The sequence below is a fragment of the Furipterus horrens genome, unplaced genomic scaffold, assembly GCF_987537825.1.
Source record: "Furipterus horrens unplaced genomic scaffold, mFurHor1.1.pri manual_scaffold_17, whole genome shotgun sequence".
Classification (NCBI taxonomy): domain Eukaryota; kingdom Metazoa; phylum Chordata; class Mammalia; order Chiroptera; family Furipteridae; genus Furipterus; species Furipterus horrens.
In genome coordinates, this window is record NW_028327187.1 from 47639474 (window position 1) to 47665374 (window position 25901).

The 25901-nt window shown below is 37.3% G+C and overlaps 1 protein-coding gene across 1 annotated transcript in view; it reads right to left on the reverse strand.

The window, feature by feature from the left end:
• Positions 1–7563: 7563 nt before the first annotated feature.
• Positions 7564–25901, reverse strand: part of LOC149990958 (UDP-N-acetylglucosamine transferase subunit ALG13-like) — a 41791-nt gene continuing 23453 nt past the window's right edge. The window contains exons 7-10 of the mRNA XM_090263995.1: positions 22708–22908; positions 20738–20778; positions 17998–18175; positions 7564–8457 (exon numbers count right to left, since the gene is read on the reverse strand). Coding sequence (XP_090120121.1) covers positions 8192–8457; positions 17998–18175; positions 20738–20778; positions 22708–22908 — 686 coding nt within the window. The 3' untranslated portion in view covers positions 7564–8191. The remainder of the gene's footprint in view (positions 8458–17997; positions 18176–20737; positions 20779–22707; positions 22909–25901) is intronic.

The window sequence follows — 25901 nt, forward strand, 5'->3', positions numbered from 1 at the left end:
TGTACAATAAAATGATTGTGTATTTTTAGCTTCAGTATAAACAAAAATAAAGCATTTGCTTTTTTCTCCCTGAAATGTATGGCTGCTCAGATTTAAGGTGTTTTGTCCTGCCCTTTTCCAATGTAATCATTTATAGCCACCTATTATTAATAAACACTTATGAAAAATAGGTTTTACATTATAATTTAACCAGCAGAAATACTTAAGGGAGACCTCTGCAGTCCAATATATCTTGAAAACTAGATTAAGAATAAAACTTAGTATCATTCTTTTATACTTCCTATTAAACAAAGCTGTGAATATTAAATATTAAAAAACTGAATATATGTTCATAAAGAATTTTAAGATGATGACATTGAAGGGAGCAAAACAGCTACAAAGCTATAGGTTACACCTTTGAGAAACCTTACAAATCTTATCCTGAAAATGTTTTCTTTCTTGAGCACCCAACGTAAGATACATGTACAGAACGGGTTGACTCTGTGAATCATTAAGAAGACATATAAATTGAGGTTAAGCTGGTTATTATTAAACTAGAATAATCGTAATACATTTGGGCAATTACTTGAAGTATCAACAGACACTTTTAAAAAAAATTTGTAGTAATAAACTTTTCAGCAATTAGCTTTCCCCTAATTAATTCAGATTCCTAAAGTGTTACTGTATTTTACTTTACTAATTAACATTAACATTTAGGTCACCAGAGCACTGGGTTAGCATACCAGAACAGCTTAACTTTCAGCCTAACAACTCCCTTGTAAACCCTGGCTTATTATTTTAAGTGTGACTAGGTGTATAACATTTACATGCTGGTTAGATAAGGACAATTAAAAAGGCAGTAATATATCTAAAAAATATCTACAACCAATATATGCAAAGAACTCCTACAATTCAATAATAAAAACAAATGTTTTAAACACACTTAAAAAGTGAACATATTCAACTAGTAAATAAGCACTAGAGAAAGTGCTCATCACTTTGGAAAATATCCAGTAATTCCTTACAAAACTAAACATACACTTAACCTATGACTAAACAATTCCATTCCAAGAGTAATAAAAACAAATGCTTACAAAAATTTCTATAAATATATCTAGAGCAGCTTTGTTTCTAAAAATTGGAAATGGCTCAGGTGTCCATCAACAGAAGAATGGATAAACAAACAATGGCATTATCTATACAATGAAATGCTGCTCAGCCATTAAAAACAAAGTATTGACACACACAACATGGATGGATCCCAAATACATAATGCTGAAAGAAGCCTTACACAAAGGAGCACATATTGACTCATTTACATACAGTTTGAAAAACAGAAACTTAATATACAATGGGGGAAACTCAGAAGGAACAGTAGTTGCCCAGGGGACAGGAATGGGGAAGCAGGATTTGACTGGGAAGGAGAATGAGGGAATCTTCTGGGGTGAAAATGTTATCCTGATAAGGGCTTGGGTTTCACGGATGTAATTTGTCAAAACACACTGTATCAAACAAAGACTTATGTATTTCATTGCGTGTACACTTCACCTCAGAAGAAAAGAAACTACAACAAATGTTGAACTCTAGTTAATATGCATGCTGAAATATTTACAGGGGAGAGGTGTACTTAAGTCAGCCTTTCTTTGCAATTATTAAAAAATAAGACTTTATCAATGAATATTTGAAAATGCAAGTAGAGCAAAATGTTAACTATAGAATCTAGGTGGTGAATATGATTGGTCATTGCACAATTATTTCAACTTTTCTGTTTATCATAACAACATATAGGAAAAAGAACTAGGTTAACAAAAGCCAAATCTACACTGCGCTGCAAAACAACTAGGAGGAAAACTTCTTGGGTAGTTGAAGCTGTTCCAGCATATCTAAAATAATGAAAATTGAAACAAAGTTCAACTACCGAAGCAAGCAAAACAACTGAATGTGTGTGTTTTGGTAGGGCTATGCATATGGTATAACATTTTATTTTACTGCGGTAAGAACACTTACTATGAGATCTACCCTTTTAAGATTTTTAAGTGTACAATACAGTACTGTTTTTACAGGCACAATGTTGTACAGCAGAGCTCTACAATTTACTAATCTTGCACAACTGGAATTTATCAAGATAAAAACAGTCACTTTGATCTGGCTAATATACCAGCAAGGAAATAAAACATTATTTTTTTAAGTCTATAACTTTAGTACTCCAGTACTAGGGTAGAATTCTTTTTTCTACAATTCTGCAAAAGATTTTAAAAATTTGTATTACATAGTTTGGAGAAAGCCATTAAGTTTTGCATGAAAAGATTTACTGGATGATTAGGTGGAAGTATTAACCACCCATATAACACCAATAAATCACTACTATTAATCGATGATGTTTGGCCACAATAGATCTTAACATTTTTTTCCATTGAATTGCTTGAATTAATAAGAATTGATTCAGTTTAACCCCAGCATTGTTGAATCACCTCCCCCCCCAAAACACACACTCACAAAGAAAGGTGAACTCAAAAGTGGTGGTGATTATTAGGGAAACAGTGAAGCAGTAAAATCTGAAATGGTTCAATTACCTCAATTAGTTTAAAATACAAATAAATGTCATGGTTTAATAAAATTTAGTTTTACATGTAGTGTATCTTCTTGAGAATTACAGAATTTTAAGAATCAGTTGTCTATATTATAGACTTTGTAAAACCCCAACTATCTTAACAAGATACCTATGGACCTCACTCAACAGTCTCTCTAGAATCTTATGTTTAATTCTTTTCAGGATTCAAGACATTTCTAAAAACTTGAACTTGCTTCATAAACATTATACTCTCCAGATGGCTAGTTCCAACAGGAGTTTTAACTATTATAAAAAATTTTAAACACAAAAATAGAGGGATTAGCGTAATGAACCCAAGCTTCAACAGTTATAATTAAAGTTATTAAAATGCAGCTAATCTTTCATTTATAAACCTCACCCCCAGATTACTTTGAGGCAATACCCAGATTTGTCATCTAATGCAGTTTTATTCCAACAGTAGTCAGTTACCTAAATGCAGGTCCACCTGGTTTCCTGAACCTACACCTCCTCACATATCCCTAAAACTGCCTTTGTAATTGAGGCAAGAAAGAAGATAAGTGTTCTAAAATCAACTGGCTCTAAAACATAACATTCTAGGTAAGATGTGGAGAAACAAGTGATTGTCTTTTGCTATGTTAGCGCTCCTGAATTCTTAGTTATTATAAATGGAAATATAAATGGGCTGCAAAAGGTTTCATGTAGAGTTATCTAAATTAAGTATATGCACCACTCTCCCCCAAAGGACTGTTTCATTATTCATGGAGATGTATGTCTGAATTAAGTTCTGAATGTCTGACATCCACATAAAAATCACGGTTTGTTTGTACTTTTACTTCCAAAGCTAATTAAAAGGTTATGCCTTGACTATAGGCTCCAAAGAAATGAATGTTTTAAATTCACAGGTCATGAATTAACAGAACAGATTCAATATTTTCATCTTAATCAAGGCAGAAAACCACAATTAGCTATGAGAATAAATATACATGGCATAAAAATGAATTCTAATAGTTTTTCCTCACTATGGAAATGACTCAAGCTTTCTACCTTCGGTGTGACCAAATTTATCTCAGGAAAGGGGTGGAAATAAAAGGTTCAGAACAAACCACATTACCTTTATATCGCCTTCCCCCAACAAGTCTAAATGGATGAAATTTGGGTATAACATCAGAAGAAAGGATGTCTTCTGTAACATCAAGGGCAACTAAAGAAGTCTACCACTATGTTTACACTATATGTTGATCAAACATGTTAAAGTCTTAAGGTTTTTCTTATGACCAGAAAAACCATTTACTTTTTTACCTGGAAGATGCCTTCAAAAGACAATGCAAGTGACTTCCGGCCAAGATGGAGCCCTAGACAGACACGCTGCATCTCCCTCCATAACTAAGAAGGAATACAAGTACCTAAAAACTAGAGACAACCAGAAGTTCCAGAAAAATCAAGCTACATGGAAGCCCAACAAACAAAGACATAAAGAAGAAATATTCATCCAGATGGGTAAGGAGGGGTGGAGCTGGGGCAGAGAGGATGCGGCGTGGTTGCGGCAGCAGTGGCAGAGGCAGCAGCAGGCCGGGGGAAAACACAGTCACACATTTTAAGAAGTCAGGAGGGACACCTTAGGAGCACTTCCAGCACCAGACCAGACTGCACAGCTCATGGTCCCAGCACTGGGGAAAACAGTGTCTCATTGCTTTTGACTGTGCAAACCAGTGGGGGTTGGGGTGGAGGAAGAAACTAGTGGTCTCTCAGCAGAATCCACTTGTTTAAAGGGCCCCCACACTGCTGGAACATCTGCAGACCCACCCAATCTGGGAACAACAGCCAGGGCAACAGCTAGAGAGGCACCAGTCCCATACAAAGTGGGAGAAGTGCCTGAAAAAGGGGCAAGTGCTGAACAAGCGGCTTTGTTCCCTCTCAGGCCTCTCCCTGACAAACAGTGCCACAACTTGATGAAACGGGTTGCCCTGTACTGACGAACCCCTAAGGCTCCTCCCCTTACAATGTAACAAGAGTGACAGACCTACCTAGGACACAGAGGCAAACAAACACAGGAGCCTGTCAAGATGAGGAGACAGAGAAGTATGGCCCAAAAGAGGAAACGGATCAAGGGTCCAGTGAGAGAACTAAGCGACGAGGAGACAGCCAACCTAACAGACTAACAGATGCAGAGTTCAAAACACTGGTGATAAAGATGCTCACAGGCTTGACAGATATGCTTAAGTATAGCAAACGCATAAGGGAAGAAGTGTAGGCTATGCAAAATGAAACGAAGGAAAATCCAAACAAAACCAATGGTAAAGGGAAGGAAACCGGGTTCATATCAATGATTTGGAATATAAAGAAGAACTAAAACAGTCACCCAGTACAGAATGAGGAAACAAGAACTAAAAAAAATGAGGAGAGGCTTAGGAACCTCTGGGACAACTTTAAACGTGCCAACATCGAAACCATAGGGATGCCAGAAGGAGGAGTGGAAGAGCAAGAAATTGAAAACTTATGTGAGAAAATAATGAAGTAAAACTCTCTGAATTTGGTGAAGGAAATAGACATACAAGTCCAGGAGGCACAGAGAGTCCCAAACAAGTGAGATCCATTAAGGATCACACCAAGACACAACAAAATTAAAATGCCAAAGGTTCAAGATAAAGAGAGCATCAATCTCAAAAGCAGCAAGAGAAAAGCAGAGTTTCCTACAAAGGAGTGCCTTTAAGACTATCAGCTGATTTCTTAAAAGGAACTTTGCAGGCAATAAAGGACTGGTAACAAGTATTCAAGGTGATGAAAAGCAAAGATGTACAACCAAGATTACTCTACCCAGCAAAGCTATCATTTAGAATGGAAGGGCAGAAGAAGTGCTTCCCAGACAAGGTAAAGCTAAAGGAGTTCATCATCACCAAGCCATTATTATATGAAATGTTAAAGGGCCTTACTTAAGAAAAAGAAGATCAAAACTATGACACCGAGATGACAACAAACACAACTATCAACAACTGAATCTAAAAAATAAAAACAAAATCCAATTAAGCAAACCAGAATAGGAACAGAATCATAGATATGAGAATCATTTGGAGGGTTATCAGCTGGGAGGGGGAAGAGGGAGAAATGGTGCAGGGATTAAGAAGCATAATTGTTTGGTACAAAATAGACAGGGAGAAGTTAAAAATAATGGAGGAAAAGGTGAAGCCAAAGAACTTATATGCATGACCCATGGACATGAACTAAGGGGGGTGGGATTGCTGGAGGGAAAGGGGGTACTGGGCAGAGGAGAGCAAAGGGGAAAAAAATTGGGACTACTGTAACAACATAATCAATAAAATATACAAAAAAGGGGAAAAAAACAGACAATGCAAGCTTCTGCAGCAGAACAGGTATCTTCACCAGCCCAACCCCCAAAACAATAGCAGGGCAAGGGTACAATTCTTGATTATTTCTTAAGAGAATATTGATAGTAATACGTGAATAAGTGGACTATACTTGTATGCTTTAAATAGACTATTATTGCTGACTTCAACACTGGAGACAGTAACAAATAGGTTGATCATTAATCTCTAGTTTAATAACGAGCATCTCAATAAACTGCGTTAATGAGTTATGGAACTGAAGCGAAGGCAGCGACCTCTAAGTTTAAAATAAAAACAAATAAACTGGAAGCCCAAGGCAATGTGCTTGTCTCAAAACCAACAATTTCCAGACTTACACTCCCTCAAGATAAATTCCAATCTTCTAAAACACCCCTTAGCAGCTAATTAGTGAACCACTGACAATTGAAGATACAGGACAATCACTTGCTGTGAGTTATGTACACTTCAGAAATGTTAGCATGTTTGAAAATGTTGAAGATGCTCCATATTTTAAGCCTGACTAAAATAAACGTTTACTTTAAATGTAAAACAATTTGTTGGCTGCACAAATTGAGAACTCAGGAGGTTAGAGAAAATATTAACCCTTTGAGTGCCATGCGTAATTGAAAATTTTTATCAACATGAGAAAAAATTATATCAATATATAATCTGAGGTACAAAAAAAGAGAATAAAACAAAATACAAATTATTCCATTGTTATTTACATTTATAGCCATTGAAAAAAAGAGTCGCTGGGAGCGATGTTGGCACTCAAAGGATTAACACATAAAGTTAGGTTGTTATAAAGATCAGCATACTATTGTTATCTTTTTTTCCCACTAAAGTTGTCAGATGCCAACTTGTAGAGCAAGCACTAAGAAAACCAGTTTCGTGTCTACCATGAAGCAGAAGCCTTAAATAGTGCACTAATTTACAACTCTGTAATATCAATCATCTTGAGAACAGTACATTGAAGACAGAGTTATCTCCTTTGCAATGGAATCCACTCCAGTTCTTTCAGCTGTTCAAGCACCTTGAGTTCTGAGGTATTAAATGATTCTTTTGGCCTGGGTATAGCTGAAAGTGGAAAGGACAGACTGATTCACAAGCATCAATAACCATTTAAAAAGGCAATGTAAATAGGCTTTGTAACAATGAAAGAATACTTTAAAAACAGCTGTTTGTCAGTTGAGCTACAGCAAAGCATTCAGGAGAACTGATGAATACAGAAAATCTTGTTTCCCTTGGGTACATAAAAGGTAGAAGACAGAAAGGCTGATGAAGAGATAAGGCAGGCCTAGAGAGATACATGATAAGTCTAAAAACAGAAACTGAAAGATTTGGCAACTGTTGGAAATATAGAACAATAAGAATATAAGTCTAGATTAAAGTTCCATAAGGGAGTGAACATATTTTAAAAAACAGAAATACAACTTAAAAAGGAACATTCTCAAGAAAAAAGAACCAGATTTGGTAGTATATACTGCAATGTCTTGAGATTAAAAAACATTTCAACTGGCCCCGCCAGTTCTATAAGTTCACTTGCTTTTGTAACCAAAAGACTAGCAGAAGAAGAACATATTAAAACAATCAGTCTGGTGCTCCTTGTTGCCATGAAAAAGCAAAATGAAGAAAATCCCACTCATTTTAGCAATTTTAAATGCTAATTTTTATTTACTGCTAACTGTGCAAAGGACACCAATTCAATACTGTGCAGTAAATCAGTTACATAAGTCCAATACTAAACAATACAGCATATGGGATAAATCTAAAGCAGAGCACCATCTGCCTTTGAAAAGATATAATATCACAAAATACAACTCAATTTAGACAATTCTTAAGAAACCTGAAGAATTCTCATTTAATATTGTTAGTTATCCAGGAACAAATGCTCTTGGTTTTGTTTTCTAGAGAAAAGTAAAAGTTAATTAAACTTTGTAGTTTAATGTGATGTGTGATATCTAAACAAAGGAAATTGCATGACTTATCCCTTTTATCAATTGGTACCATAAGTAATATAACAGTGGCAAGGTGGCTGACAGGAAGACAGCTGAATACAACAAAGTATGCTCAACATGGAGCTAGTTGTACATTCCTTTCAATTTCCTTATTCACAGCCCAAAGTAATATTCCTTTATTTTAAAGTACTATTTTAAATCAAAAGGTAAAATAATCTTAAAGATATACAACAGTAATCACTCTAAACACCTAAATCACTTAAACACTAACATAGAAGTTAAACAAAAAATCAAAACAGCAAGTATAATGGCAGTGCAAGAATACACCATACTGCTGAATTTTACATATTCTGAGGTATATAATGACAAGTTGAGGAAGGTGAAGCAATATAGCCAACTGGCCCAGGATTCATAGCACCATGAATTTGAGGAGAACCACCATATGCCGCACCAACGGGAGGCCAAGGGGCAACATAGGAATAATCCGGCACAATGGGAAGGCAGGAATCGAAACCTGGCAAAGGTGGCTGCCCACAGGGATCTGACATCACCGGAAAATAGACTGCTCCATGAGGGACAGGTGCCGGGTCAGCATTTGGAAAAGTACCTGAAACAAAGAATGCATATAGTACACTTTTATATACAAAGATTCACTAAACACCAATATAAACAGGTGTTCTTATAGGTAATAATTAAATTTAGCATTAATTATAGAAAAAAATCACAGCAACTGCAGCAGGGGCACTTTAGAAATGAAATGTAATTAAAACAGGCTACTGATATGACAAGATGGTAGCAGAGTAAATGAAAGCTACACTAACCTCCTCCCAGAACCAAGCTGGAATTACAACTAAATTAAAGAAAAATCATCCCAAATAACCAACCAACTGAATAATAGCTGGAGAGAAGCCTGATAACCACGAGCGGACAGAAGAAACTGCTTCACCAGAACGTGACTGGTAGGGAGTGTGGGGGAGATGCGAGAGGGCTGGCTGGGCTCCCATGGATGGCAGCTGAAGTGCTGGAGGGATATTTCAGCAGCCGGGGGTTTCCTCCTGAGAAGTGAGGGGTCTAAACCCCAAGCTAGGTTCCCCAGCCTACAGGCACCAGAGCTGGGGAGTGGAACCCAGAAAACATCCAACTATGAAAAGCAGCAGGATTTCTGCCTGCCAGGGAGAGATGGCTAGAGGCAGAGAGCCTCTTAAAGGGCCAATGAACAAAATTTCGTTTGCAGCCATTTGCTCTGGGCTCTGGCAAAAGAGGTACACAGTGGAGTAGAGACGCATGAGGCGTCAGAGGTTGGTGGCTCTGGGGAGGAAACTGAAAGAATAGCTGCCAGGATCCCTATGCTGAGTCATTCCCCATAAGGTAGAAGCCATCTTTCTTGGCAGAGCACCACCCTCCAAGTGGCATGAGCCCGAGGGAAAACAATAACCCCACCCACAGGAATTACTCTGTCCTGCCCTTTAGTGCTTAAGCCCAGCTGCTGAGGAGTACAGCTGGAAGACATTCAATGATTAACCCTAGAGAAAGCCTGCAGGAAGAAGCGATCCCCCTACTCCCAGCCTGGTGCTGATAAGAGCCAGCCTTGTTGCAAAGTGGTTCTTTCAGCACAAACCCAGGCCCAGCAGAGGGAACCACAAGCTGTGGATCGCTGATAGCTCCAACTAGGTTGACCAGGGCCAGTCACAGGCGGAGGTTGACTTAGGCCAGCAACCAGTCTTACAAATTTACTTGATACATAGGAACAAACACAAAGAGGCAGACAAAACGGGAAAACAAAGAAACAGGCCCAAAAGAAAGAACAAGAGAATTCTCCAGAAGAAGAGCTAAATGAAATGAAGGCAAGCAATTTATCAGAGTTTAAAGTAATGATTACAAGGATGTCGAACAGCATGAAAGATGAAATAGAGACCATAAAAAAAGGACCGATCAGAATTAAAGAATGCAATATCTGAAACAAGCAATACACTGGAAAGAATAAATAGTAGGTTAGATGAAGCAGAGGATTGAATTTGTAATTTGAAAGACAAGGTAGAAAAAAAAACACCCAAGGTAGAAAAAAAACACCCAAGGTAGAAAAAAAACACCCAAGCAGAGCACCAAAAAGAAAAAAGAATTTTAAAAAAATGAGGAGAGCTTAAGAAACTTTTGGGATGACTTGAAGTGTAACAGCATCCACATCATGGAAATACCAGGAGAGAGTGAGCAAGGGATCGAGAACCTATTTGAAGAAATAATAATCGAAAACTTCCTTTATCTGAAGGAAAAAGACACACAAGTCCAGGAAACTCAGAGAATCCCAAACAAGTTGGACCCAAAGAGGCCTACATGAAGAAGACACATCATAATTAAAATGACAAGGCTTATAAACAAGGAGAAAATCCTAAAAGGCGCAAGAAAAAAGCAGGTAGTTACATACAAGGGAGCTCCAATTAGACTGTCATCTGATTTCTCAACAGAAACATTTCAGGCCAGAAGGGAGTGGCACGAAATATTCAAGGTGATGAAAAGCAAGGACTTACATCCAAGGCCACTTTACCTAGCAAGATTGTCATTTAAAATCAGAGGAGAAATAAGGAACTTCCCAGATAAGGATAAGCTAAAGGAGTTTGTTAACACCAAACCAGTACTGCAACAAATATTAAAAAGCTTGCTTTAATAAGAATAAGAAAGAGAAAAGCCAGAGGAAAATAGTCTAACAATAAAATGGCACTAAATAAGTATCTAACAATAATTACCTTAAATGTAAATGGCTCAAACAAAGACACAGGATAGCTGAATGGATAAGAAAACAAGATCCTTATATATGCTGCTTCCAAGAGACCCACCTGAGATCCAAAGATGCACACTAGACTAAAAGTAAAGGGATGGAAAAAGATAATTCATGCAAATGGAAAGGAAATAAAGGCTGGGTTAGCAATACTTATATCCAACAAAACAGACTTTAAAACAAAGGCTATTATTATAATAACAAAGAAGGATACTACATAATGATAAAGGGAACAATCCAACAAGAGGACATAACCTTCGTAAATATTTATGCACCCAATATAGGAGCACCTAAATATGTAAAACAAGCCTTGATGGACATAAAGGGAGAGATCGACAGAAATACAGTGAGTAGGGGATTTTAACACCCCCATTGACTTCAATGGATATCTCTTCCAGGCAGAAAATTAACAAGGGGACAGCGGCCTTAACTGACACACTAGATCAAATGGATTTGATATCTTCAGAGCAATTCCACCTCAAGGCAGCTGAATATACATACTTTTCAAATGCACATGGATAATTTTCTAGGATAGCCACATGTTAAGACACAAAACAAGTCTCAATAAATTCAAGAAGACAGAAGTCATATCAAGCATCTTCTCTGACCGTAATTCTATGAAGCTAGAAATCAATCACAAGAAGAGCACTGAAAGATACACAAAGACATAGAAGCTAAATAACATGTTATTAAACAATGAATGGGTCAACAACAAGATCAAGGAAGAAATCAAGATACCCTGAAACAAATGAAAATGAGAACACAACAATCTAAAATCTGTGGGACACTGAAATGAATAAATGTGATTCACCACATAAACAAAATGGAGGATGAAAACCACATGATCATATCAATAGATGCAGAAAAATCACTGGCTAAAACCCAGCATCCATTTATGATAAAAACTCTCAGCAAAGTGGGAATAGAGGGAACCATACCTAAACAGCATAAAGGCCATATGTGACAAACCCACTGCCAGCATTATACTCAATGGGTAAAAACTACAAGTGTTCCCCTTAATACTGGGAAGACAGAGATGTCTACTTTCACGTCTTACTCAACACAGTACTGGAAGTTCTAGCCACAGCAATGGGACAAGAAAAAGAAATAAAAGGCATCCAACTTGGAAAGGAGAAGTAACACTGCCTTTATTTGCAGATGACATTAATACTGTACATACCTAGAGAAACCCAAAGACTCCACCAAGAAACTACTAAACTGATAAATGAATTCAGCAAAGTAGCAGGATACAAAGTTAATATCCTGAAAGCTGCACTTTTACATGCCAATAATGAACTAACAGAATGGGAAACTAAGAGAACAATTCCATTTACAACTGCTTCAAAAAGTAAACTACCTAGGAATAAACTCAACCAAAGATGTAAAAGATCTGTGCGTGAAAAATTGTAAGACAATGAAGAAAGAAGTTGAAGAAGATACAAATAAGTGAAAGCACATATGGTGTTCGTGGACAGAAGAATTAGCATTATTAGAATGTCCATACTACCCAAAGCAATTTATAGATCAGTGGTTCTCAACCTTCCTAATGCTGTGACCCTTTAATAGAGTTCCTCATGTTGTGATGACCCCCAACCATAAAATTATTTTCGTTTCCACTTCGTAACTGTAATTTTGCTACTGTTATGAATCATAATGTAAATATCTGATATGCAGGATGTATTTTCATTGTTACAAATTGAACATAATTAAAGCATAGTGATTAATCACAAAAACAATATGTAATTATATATGTGTCTTCCAATGGTCTTAGGCTACCCCTGTGAAAGGGTCGTTCAACCCCCAAAGGGGTCGCGACCCACAGGCTGAGAACCGCTCCTATAGATTCAATGCAATTCCTATCAAGATTCCAATGACACAGCTCACAGAACTAGAACAAATATTTCAAAAATCTATATGGAACCACAAAAGGCCCCACAGAGCAACTGCAATCCTGAGAAAGAAGAACAAAGTTGAAGAAATCATGCTACGTAATTTCAAACTATACCATAAGGCCATGGTAATCAAAACAACATGGTACTGGCATAAAAAAAAAGACATAGATCAATGGAACACAATAGAGGCCAGGAATAAAGCAACATCTTTAGTCAGGAAGCAAACACATACAATGGGCTAAAGATAGTCTATTCAATAAATGGTGTTGGGAAAATTGGACAGATATATGCAGAAAAATGGAACTAGACCAACTTTTTACATCACGCACAATAATAAATTCAAAATGTTTAAGACTTAAATACTAGACTCAAACCTATAAAAGCCCTAGAAGAAAACACAGGCAATAAAATCTTGGACATTGCTCACAGCAGTATTTTTACTGATATATATTCTAAGGCAAGGGGAAAAAAAAACCCACAAATGGGACTACGAACTAAAAAGTATTTGCATAGGCTCTGGCTGCTGTGGCTCAGTGGATTGAGCGTCAGCCTGCGAGCCAAGTGTCGCTGGTTCAATTCCCAGTCAGGGCACATTACTAAGTTGCACGTCAGGTCCCCAGTTGGGAGCGCGAGTGAGAGGCAACCACACAGTGATGTTTCTCTCCCTCTCTTTCTCCTTTCCCCTCTCTCTAAAAATAAATAAACAAAACTAACAAATAAATTAATTATATAAAAAAAGTATTTGCATAGCAAAGGAAACCATCAACAAAATAAAAGACAACCCACTGAATGGGAGAACATATTCACTGATATATCTGATAAGGGATTAATAATCAAAATTTATAAAAATCTTACAAAACTCAACACCAAAAGCAAATAATCCAATAAAAAATGGGCAAAGGACACGAATAGGCACTTTTCCAGAGGACATACAGGTGGCCAATAGACATATGAAAAGATGTTCAACATCACTAATCATCAAAGAAATGCAAATTAAAACCACAATGAGATATCACCCCACACCTGTCAGAATGGTTAATAATAATCAAAAACAAGCATTGGCAAGAATGTGGAGAAAGGGGACCCCTTTGCACTGCTGGTGGGAATATAGACTAGTGCAGTCACTGTGGAAAGCAATATGGAGATATAGTGATCCTACTTCTGGGATATCCAAAGAAATCCAAATCACTTTTGGCCAAGAGGCATGCTGCATCTCACTCTACAACTAAGATGCAATACAACTTCATCAAAACTACAGACAACTAGGAGTTCCAAAAAATGGAGCTGCATGCAAGTCCAACAAACAAACATATAAAGAAGAAATACTCATCCAGACAGATAGGAGGGGTGGAGCAGGGGTAGAGAGGCCTCGGTGTGGTGGAAACAGTAGCAGTGGCAGTGGCAGGCTGGCAAAAAACCCAGTGATAAGTTTTAAAAAGCAGGGAGGGAAACCTGGAGAGTGATCTCAACACCAGACAAGAGTGCGCAGCTCATGGTCCTAGTACTGGGGAAAAGAAAGCCTCATTGCTTCTGACAGTGCAAACCACTGGGAGTTGGGGCGGAGGAAGAAATGGCTGGTCTTTCAGCACAATCCACTTCTTTAAAGGGACTCCATGGTCCTAGAACAACCGGAGACCACCCAAACAGAGGACGACAGCCAGGGCAACAGCTAGAGAGGCACCAGTCCCATACGGGAAGTGGGAGAAGTGCCTGGAAAAGGGGCAAGTGCTGAGCTGGTGGCATTGTTCCCTCTCAGATCCCACCTCCACCTATAGTGCCACAACGTGGTGAAACGTGTTGCTGACGAATACCTAAGGCTCCACCCCTTACAATGTAGCAGGTGCAACAGCCCTACCTAAAACACAGAGGCAAAGAAACATGGGAGCCAGTCAAGATGAGGAGACAGAGAAGTATGGCTCAAAAAAGGGAATAGATCAAGGTTCCAGTGAAAGAACTAAGCGATGAGGAGATAGCCAACCCAACAAACACAGAGTTCAAAACACTGGTGTTAAAGATGCTCACAGACTTGACAGTTATGCTTAAGTATGGCAAACACAGAATGGAAGAAGTGAAGGCTATGCTAAGTGAAACAAAGGAAAATCCAAACAAAACCAATGGTGAAGGGAAGGAAAGAGGGGATCAAATCAATGATTTGGAACATAAGGAAGAAAAAACAGCCAACCAGTACAGAATGAGGAAACAAGAATTGAAAAAAATGAGGAGAGGCTTAGGAACGCCTGGGACAACTTTAAACGTGCCAACATCTGAATCATAGAGGTGCCAGAAGGAGAAGAGGAAGAGGAAGAAATTGAAAGCTTATGTGAAAAAATAATGAAGGAAAACTCCCCAAATTTGGCAATGGAAATAGAAATATAATCCCAGTAAGCACAGAGTCCCAAACAAGCTAGACCCAAAGAGGTCCACACCAAGACACATCATAATTAAAATGCCAAAGGTTCAAGACGAAGAGAGAATCTTAAAAGTAGCAAGAGAAAAGCAGAGAGTTACATACAAAAGGGTGCCTATAAGACAGACTGTCAGCTAATTTCTCAAAAGAAACTTTTCCGGCAAGAAGGGACTGGCAAGAAGTAGTCAATGTGATGAAAAGCAAGGATGTACAACCAAGATTATTCTATCCAGCAAAGCTATCATTTAGAATGGAAGGGCTGATAAAAGTGCTTCCCGGACAAGGTAAAACTAAAGGAGTTCATCACCACCAAGCCATTATTATATGAAATGTCAAAGGGACTTAAGAAAAAGAAGTCAAAATGATGAACATTAAAATGACAACAAACTCACAACTATCAACAACTGAATCTAAAAAATACAAACAAAAAGAAACTAAGCAAACAACCAGAGTGGGAACAGAATCATAGGTATGGGGATCACTTGGAGGGTTATCAGCTGGGAAGGGGAAGAGGAATAAATGGGGAAATGGTGCAGGGATTAAGAAGCATAATTCATCATCGGCAGCCGTCCGTCTCGAGAGACGATGGTGTAGCTTCTTAAGAGTCTATCTGCACCGCCGAGAATGGCTGTGCAGTCCGACTCGGGAGTGACACGGTATCTGTCTCCTCCCGTGTTGAATCGACATCTTGCGATGACGCTGGAGTGTCCTCTCCAGTGAAGCTGAAGCTACAGAGCCTGGGCAGGGTGATATGGAGGGTCTGCTGTTGCCCATGCAGCAGACCCCCCCTCTCTTCGCAGCTGAAGGGTCCAAGGGAAAGACGGAGTCAATACAGCTTGGCTTCAGGTGCGCCGCAGGAGTTGCCGGTGTTGACTACAACGTCAAACCGCCTTAGGGACTCCGGCTCCGGATTTTCTGTTGGGGTTTACTCCCTTAGGCTTTCCCCTGAAGAGGTATGCCGCAAGGCAGCGGAGGTTTTTTGGAGTCAGAATTTTCCTTCTCTGATGTGCCCTGACTGGAAGATCGAACCAGCGACACTTAGCTCGTAGGCCGACGCTCAATCCACTGAGCCAAACAAGGGAAAGTTAAGAATAACATAGGAAAGGATGAAGCCAAAGAACTTATATCCATGACCCATGAACATGAACTAAGAGGGGTGGGATTGCTAGAAGGCAGGCAGGTACTGGGTGGAGGGGAGCAAAGGGAAAAAAAATGGGGACTACTGTAACAACATAATCAATAAAATATACTTAAAAAAAGAAAAAAAAAGAAAGGAGAGAAAGGAAATTCACATTCCTCACAGGCACCAGGCACAGTTTATTTACATATAAGGTCTCATTTAGTTCTTATAACATCCCTAGCAAGTCAGGTATTTCCCATTTTTCAGAAAATGTGGCTTAGGGAGGCTTAAGTAACTTAGCGAACATCACAACTATTAAGTAGCAGTGCTGGAATGGGAAACAAAATTGGTTAGGTTAGTCCACACCATTTCTTCTTATGTCTTGTTGAGTCTTTCTGAGGATTGTCCAAAGATCCTCCTCTAAATCCTTCAAAATGCCTTCTCATCTGATTATATACTGTGAACTCATAAAAAAAGCAACCATTCTATGGTCTCAAGACTTTTTGGTGCTAAGATCTGTTTACACTCTTAAAGATTGAGGATCCCAAATAACTTTTGTTTATGTGGTTTATATCTATCAATATTCATTATATTAGAAGTTAAACTGAGAAAGTGAAAACTATTAATTAATGTAAAAATAAAACCTTTGTTAATATAAAATTTTTGCAAAATGAGTTTATTTTGTTAAACAAAAGAAAATTGTGACACAAGTGGTACTGTTTTACACTCGTGCAAATCTCTAATGTACAGCCTAATATACAACAGCAGGATTCTCATATCTGCTTCTGCATTTAATCTATTATGATACACTGTTTTGAAGTATATGAAGAAAATCTGGCATCATACAGATATGTACTTGGAAAAGAGAGAAGTTTTCTAATAACTAGCCTTTCCAGATAATCATAGATCTTTGATCCTATACCAAAACTAGGTAAGTAGTAGTTTCTTAAAAGATCAGTAGCCATGTAACTTTTTCATACTTTGTTAATATTAAAACCCACTGTTTAATATTGTATTTTGGATATATTTTCTATAAAGTCATGCATATGTAACATCATGCACTGGTAAATGGAAAATACTATTTCACTGAGTTATACAGTTTAAAACCATAAGGATGGTTGCTTTACCTATAAGTTCCCAAATGCTGACATATTTCATTATACAATGTAGAAAAACACATTCATTAATAGTCCCATCTTAAGTATTGGGAAGCTGCCAAGTTCATGGTGACAGATACAACTTTTCCAAAATTTTAACTTTTATTTGAAAGCTAAAATTTTTATTTTTGACAAATATTATCAGTTGTTTTTCATAAAGTGGCAGGCTCATGTTATTCATTTAAGAAAATATCTGCTAGATCCCTTAGCTTGAATAAACATTGTTTGTCTATCATTCTTTCAAACAAAAAGTGTTCCATGAAAAAAGGCAGCTAGTTCATCTCAGAACTCAAAACTTCACAAATTCTTTTCTTTAAGTCAACCATCGTATTTCAATATGCAGAGAGCCTGATGAATACTTCCCAGTTTGTCATAAAGAATATTAACTACAATTATCTAGAGATAAATATTTAGTAAAAATAAGAATATATTTGATGAAACAAAAACAAATCAAACTGGCACTTTAGTATAATGAGCATGTGGCAGTGAGGAAGTCATTGATCACTAACAGTTTGGTGCCCCTGCCTTGATTTGTGCTTAGGTGCCTGCAGTTTTACCCATCTCTGATTATTGCACCTTCAATGCAAATATAACACAGTGAAAGGACAAGAAAACCTGTGTAATATGAAGAATAGGTCTGGACTCATGGATTCCTTTAGAAGGTCTACAGGACCCCACGGACCATCCTTTGAGAAACAGTGGTCCAGTATTTGGACCTAATACAATATCTGACGACAATTATTAAATTTCACACAATAAAATCAAATTGTCTTTCTTGCAGGCAACCTCATCACATACCATTTGATGTTTCTGCCTGTGCGCCATCCTGTGTCCCCACCTCACTGTACAACAGAGGGACGGTCTGATCTACCAGAGGAGGTGTCTCAGTACAGACAGGATAATTCTCTACATGAAGATGGTGTTGCTGCATCTGTGGCATACAGACCATGGAGTGCCAGTAGTTGTGGTGATAGCACTTGGGCAAGAAAGGGAAAAAAAACATTAAGAGAATGGTCATTTTCTTTAAAAAGTACGGTTCCTCTCTAAGAACAAAAAATTAACTTGGGCCATGACTTTCAAATGGGGTAGCAGTGATTTTTTTGACCTAAAATATATGACGTTTAAAAATCTATTCTCTATGACAACTTTAACCCTTTGAGTGCCAATGCTGCTATAAGTGACACTGACAAGTTTTCCCAAAAGTGGCAGTATCGCTCCTAGCGACTCTTTGTTCAATGGCTATAAATGTAAATAACAATGAAATAATTCATATTTTATGTTTTGTTCTCTTTTTTTGTACCTCCGGTTATATACTGATATAACTTTTTCTCATGTTGATCCAAATTTTGAATTTTTACGCTTGTTCAAATACTGAAATATTAATTCTGTTATAATTTTTACTTACATTTTAAATGGTCCTTTTAATTTATCTTTGCAATAATCAAAGAAACTCTATGCAGTGTGCATGATAAGGAAGCTTTTGCTACTTCACGGTATAGCATTAGCATTTTTATAAACTTTTTCACTCTTTGTACCTATTGATATGTCTCTAGTGTGAATGCCATTTGTGTTCATGTTTTCGTACGTTATAAAGTTTTTTTTAATCAAAAATTTATGCAATATTTGGCATACTTCTTGCTTGTTATCCACGTTGCTATGTGTTTTTTCAAATTATAATCATAGGTTTTACATTATGCCATATATTAATACTTCAAAAGCCATATTGAAGGAAAGAACTTATTTTTTTCTAAAATAATTGTAATAACTTTAAGTTAATAAATTTCTTGCTAAACTGCGTCAAAGAATACTGCTTACAAAAGAAAAGTGTATTTACTATATGTTGTGAAATTTGCAGCAAATTATGAATAATGTTTTTATAGACATTTTTCATAAACTCTGCATTTCTCACATGAATTTTAGCAATTACGCATGGCACTCAAAGGGTTAAGATCGTCTGCAACATCTGTACTTCATATTTGGACCTAGGAATTCTTTTAGGAAAGCACCTTAAGGAAATTCGAGATATACACAATGAGAGAGGTGCCTTTTACAGCATTATTTTTAAAAGCGAAGTACAACGAACAACCTAAATATTCAACAATAGGGAACTAGATGAATGAATTTGATATATCTATGGTGGACCACAATATAGGCAATAAAAAAAATCATGCTGTCAAATATTTAAAGGAAAAAATGCTCATAATATTAAAAGTTTACAAAATTACACAGCATAGTCTATATTTTGTAAAATAAACTGGAAATAATCTATCAATGTATACAGTGGTTATACATGTGATTTTGATTTTCTTTATACTTTAGTATTTTGCAGATGTACTACAATGAATGCTATTACTTTTAGTATTAAGTATTAAAATCGTTTTCTTCATTTCCTTGTATTCCCATGATATTAAATGTGGTAGGAATATTTAGAAACACCTTAGCTTGCCCTGGCTGGTGTGGGTCAATGGACTGAGCCTTGTAGAATGAGTTATAATGTTTCCACATGTGACTATAATAAACTAACATAACTTAACTGGTGAGTTTATTTTTTCAATTCTTGAAATTGCTTTTATGAAATATAGTCTCAAAGACCAAAAACCTAATTTTCTGGAAATGATACCTCCAAGATTTTAAGAAAATCAGTGTCTAGGAATATGAACCATTCTGAGCACTGTCAAGAAAACAGGTTACTATCTGCCAAATATTAAGATGCATCATTACTTTTCAGTAAATACACCATCTTGTTATGTCAGAAGACAAGTGTATTTTGGGAGCGGGGAATGATCCCTGAAAGAGTAAAATGAAAGAGCTTATACCCAAAATCAGACACACCTTTCAGTGATATTAAGGTATTTGTCAGTACCAGCCTTTTACAACTCAGGGTAATTGTGAAAATCAAGTGTTTGGCAAATATCTACAAATGCATGAGTGCTTAAAAATAATACAGTGCTTTAAAAGTCTAAATTACTTTATATATGAAATGCAGAAATAGCCATAAAAATATTTTAAGCAGGATAAATAACCCACTTATTATTCTGAGACACAAAAACATCATGAAGTGTTGACATATGAAGTTAAACATGGAGGCAAATAAATATGTGCTAAAGTTGTGCTGCTTAGTCTCCACTCACTGCAATTTAACAACTATTTTGTAAAACTGAAGCACTGGGAAACTAAAGTAGGAAAGTGACCTATATCATCTTCAGAGACATTTTATAAAGACAGAAATAAAACTGTTAGCCCCCTCATAATATTCTTGACCCTTTTAAAAAATATTTTATTTATTTATTTTTAGAGAGAGGGGAAGGGAGGAAGAGAGGGAGAGAAACATCAATGTGTGACTGCCTCCTGCAACCCAGGCATGTGCCCTGACTGGGAATTAAACCGGTGATCCTTTGGTTCACAGGTCAGTGCTCAATCCACTGAACCGCACCAGCCAGGGCAATAGCTTGGCTCTTAAAAGTTCAAGAGCCTGATTATCAAAACAGCTTATATTTTTAATATAGAGTTCATCAAGCAACTTTAACAGGACTCTTACCTGCAATCCCAGGTTGAAATAGTACTGCAAAACTTTTGTATCTATAATTAAAATTTTTAATATTAGTGACTAGATGATATAAACAATTAAAACGACCACTTAAAAGCTTTTCTGTTTAAAAAAAAAAAAGCTTTTCTGTTTGAATATTAAGGTAGATACTAATGTAGTCATCCCACATCAACACCATGATCAATTCTCCCTTCCAGTAAATGACCATTTACCTACCACTACAGGTAAGATCATTTTTTGATCAAAGATTTAATCACCAAATACATATATTTCTATTTTTACTATTAGCAAATATTACAGGAATGCCACTTTACTAGTATTTAAGAGGAATCTAGTAAAGGCATTTTCTTGCTCATCTCAACACTAAAATCTTACATTAATATAAATCTACTACATAAGCAATCATATTGGTTCTCAGTTAATGGAGCTCTACTAATGCTGAGGTAAGTTATGTCTACTGACATAACTAGCTCTTCTGAAACAATTAACTTTGTCTTGTTGTAAACACAACTAACCACCACCAGAACTCCAAAAAGAGGTAATGAGCAAGGTAACTTGACATAAGTTAAATCTAAGGTGATAAAATTTCTCCAGACATAGAACTTAATTAGAATATTTCAGAAATAAACATATACTAGATGTATGGGGAAGAGAAAATAATATTAGCATTCCAATTATATTGCTAAATATATTTACTGATTAACCTGTGATCCATGTATATTCTTATAAATAAGATATCGCCTGAGTTCCACTAACAAATGAACTCTTAGGAAACTCCTCTTTCTTTAATTGGAGGCTTCTGATACATATTTACTGCCACATATACATATATTTACTGCCACTTTAAATAGCATGAAATTCCACTCCATGGCATATACATAAATCTTGTATACAAATATCCATAGCAATATTATTAACAATAGCAAAAAAAGTGAAAACAACCCAAATATCCATCAACTAATATAATAAACTGTGGTATGTGCATACAATGGAATATTATTCAGTCATAAAAAGAAATGAAGTACTGATACATGATACACTGTTAATAAAATGGGAAATCAGGAAGTTAATATTTTGGATAGCCTGGAGAGAAGAAAGTAGATAAAGATGAGAACTTTCATCAAAGTCAGATTGGATTTTAAATGAAAGTAAGAAAGCCAAGTAAAAATGTCTACCAAGTAGCTAGAGATAAGTACCTGAAACTTCAAAGGCCAAGGTTAGATAATTTTAGGAATCATCTACATAAAGGTGATACTGAAGTTTTATGGTAGAGAAAAAGAACAGAATGGAGTTGAAGATGATCTTGGTGACTACCTTAGGGGCTGAAAAAAAAGACAAAATAGAATAAGAGAAGCAGCTAGAAAAATTGAGAGAATGTCACAGCTAAGTATAAATAAGCTACAAATAACTTTCAACTATAATTCTCTTTTGAGAAATACTGTCAAACTGAGGGGTAACAAAGAACATCCAATGGAAAGCTAATCCTTAGTTTAATTACTGAAATAAGAACACATGGCTGAAATCCAAGACATATCAGACCTCCAAGTCCTCAAAAAACAAAACACAAAAACCTTCCAAGTCTTCAAAATTCAGCTGAAATTCTAACTATTAAATGTTTATAGTGGAAATTTAAGAAAATGGCAAACTTTGCATTGACTCCTGCTTTTTAAGAAAAATAGTTGACAGAGCAAAAATACCCAGTTGAGTCTTCTCCAAGGCAGATATGTAGCTACCAAGAAGTAGCAGCATGAGTCAGCTCAACCATCCACTTCTTGATTATGCAGAAGATCTTCTTATCTTTAAGTTGTTACCTTCCTTAGTCACTTACTTAGCATTATGCTCAAGTCAATTTCCATTTGGTACCCCACCCTATTCCTACTGGCTAACCAGAGACATGTTCTAATTTTTTTTTTAAATCCCAAACCTAAATAGCCCTCACTCAAGATTCAAAATCCACTTACCCTGAGGCAGGTCACTGCCACTGGGATCACAGGAATAAGGTGGAGGTGGTGGTGGTAAGTTTGAAGCCTCTCCCATTTCAGCAGAAAGAGGAGGTGGAGGAGGAGGAGGAGGAGGAGGAGGAGGAGGTAGAGGTGGTGGCAGAGAGGAAGCAACAGCAGGCACAGGAGCACAGTGGTATGGATAGGACGGTGAAACAATCACTAAAAAAGAAACAAAACATAAAATATCAATGCATAACTGTAAGTAATTCATCTTCTACTTTTGTGTCCCCAACATGGTCAAATGACTCTAATTCGTATGGTTTGACTTAACAAAAATTTGGAAGGTGAACTGCTCCACATTCTTAGACATGTCAGTTGAAAACGAGTCCATTACAGGTTACTTTGAGATAAGGAAATGATTTAAAATTAGAAGGAAAAGCTGGAAACTTCAGAGCTTTGACTACCAGGACTCTGAACATCAGCTAACAGGTACATTGATAATGTACCATTAAAGCAAAAGTTTTACTTATCTTAATATAAAGTTAAAGATGTTTCCAGCCATCTGAAACTTAGATCACAAGACAAAGAAGCTAATAATAAAGACTAATTTGCACAGATTACAGATTTAGGTAATCTTTGAAGGTTTCTATTTCATAGCAACAGAGGAATGTCAGGAAATTCTAAATCATGACAGTTCCATTTCTAAGGACATACCAAGTGTAAAATGAACAGGCTAGATAAAATGTTATCCCTTTAAATTTCTATACCTGTTACTATAGTTTAAAAAAAAAAAAAACTCATTCAGGAGTTTCAGTTTTTGACATAAGAAAGTCAAATATAATTAGGTTTAAATATTAATATATTCCTCTATGATAAAAAAGAAACAATGTGGTTTCAACCTAGTAAGAATAAGTATCTCCATATATACACAGTATACCAGGTAAGTAGTAAAATTTTTTGACAAAAGATGAATGGTACGTATAACCCTTCAGGTTTAACTGAACATTATAGCTGACTGAGAAATTCAAGTACTTTCTTCCATGCATCTCTTTAAAAAAAAAAAAAAAAAAAAAAAAAAAACCACATGGAAACCTAGGCATTTTGCTTTCTTTCTATCAAAACTGTAGCCAGAAAATTAAGAGATGGCGGCGGAGTAGGTAGCAGTGTTGTCTGCTTGCTCCTATCATGGAAAACTTGGGATATAGACAGGGAGATGAGCGAGTACAAATTTCGGACAGCATGAGCGGGGAAGGGAGAGTGAGAGTGGAGTGGAAAAGGGCATAAAGCTCGCCCGCACTCTCAGGGGAGTCACTGGGCACACCAAGCCCAGTGGTGCTACCACACCAACCACAGAGAGGTGCACCAACCAGGATCTGCTTGGAGACTGCTGCCTACTGTGGGCACTGGGACCAGTGGAGTCCCGTAGGAAAACAATAGAAAGGTTCCCTTGAAGCAGCCGGAGGTGTGGGGGGATGACGAACAGCCAGGATCAGCAAGTCTGGGCTGGCGGCCACAAGCCCCAGATGCCGCATCGCAGCGCCGCTAAAAAGAGAGGAGTTGAGGTGGGCCAGGAGAGCTGCATTAGAAACACGGACTCGGTCAGGGCCCCAGGTGGGCGGGCAGAGCGCACAGGCAAACAGGGAGACGGTAAGTGACCCAGACTAGGGGAAGCTGTGTGAACCGAGTCCAGGGCTGATGGCCCCCACACCACAGGTGCACGCATTCACCAAGGTGCCACCAAACAGAAAAAAAAGTGGAACTGGACCAGAAGAGCTGTGTTAGAAACACGGACTCGGTGGGGGCCCCAGGCAGACAGGCAGCGCTCGCACAGGTGAAAGGTGCGGGGCTGCCAGTCAGGGACAGACACAGCTTGGTTCTGCAGCTTGGAGCACAGAGACTTCTTGGGAGGAGGAGTGAAGGCAGGATCCAAGGCAGGACCCAAGGCAGTTCGGGGCTAAGAACATGCGCACTGGAACGCCAAGAGAACAGCGTTGCTAGACATGCCTGAGGACTGCTGGAGGGTGCCGCAGGACAAGTGGGGAGAGACCCAACACTGAGGCTTGCAGCAGGTAGTTACAGCAGGCCCACGAGTGAGAAAAAAGCAGCCACAGAAACCAGCCAGAAAAAATTCCTGAAACTCATGGAATTTTGACCAGGTGTGGATCCAGAATAACAAGACTGCACACAAAGGCTGAACTCAGTAAAAACTTACTTTCTTTTCTAAAATTTTTATTTCTATTTTATTTTTTTACTTGCATATTTAATTTTAATTTTTTATTATTTTTTAATTAAACTTTTATTTATTTGTTTTTAAACTAACTCTTTAATCTGTTTCATACCATCTCTCCCTCCCATTCTTCCTCTTTAATTTTTGTTTGTTTGCCTGCTTTGTTTAGCCTCCATTTCACACAAAATATATAGCATATAAAGACTATATAAATCTAATACTATACACTTCCACTTTCTTACTCTATTCTGCATTCTTCCCTCCCTTTTCCTTTTTTTAAGATATAATGTAAACATTACTTATAGTCTTGCATAGCCTTGACATTACTTGCTACTATAACTACTCTATCATTACCTCTCAAAAATCAGCTTATTTTTTCATTTCACACAACTCTTATATATTTCTCCTATAGGATAATAATCCTAACCTCTCTACATTTATATTAATACTGATTCATTTGCTGCTCACAGTGGGATAATGGGTGGGGGACATTTTTGAGGGTGTGGGTTTCTAGCATGGGCTATGTGTTTATGTTCTTAACAGCATCTCCACAAAAGAACTCAAGATAAGGTGGGCAGAGTGACTCTCAATAAACTAGCCAGAGGGGAGGTCCCACCAAAGAGTAACTGAAATATAACCAAACAGCATAAACAAACGACATAAAGGGTATCCTAAAAGTGTCAGCCTCAGGAGATCAAAGAGACTGCACCACTGAAACCCCCAGATCTCCTACAAAGAATCTCGTACCACAAAGGAGGGAAACCAAAGCAGACAAATCCAAAAAACAAAAACAAACAAGAAGAATCCAACATGGGAAGATGCATAAACAACCTCCCAATGGAAAGAAAAGAGGAATTCCCAGAAAAATAGGTAGATGGAACAGACATAACCCAAATATCACACATGGAATTAAAAATACTGGTGATGAAGAAGCTCAATGTACTTGACAGTCTCAAAGATAACTATGACGAACTATAAGGTAATT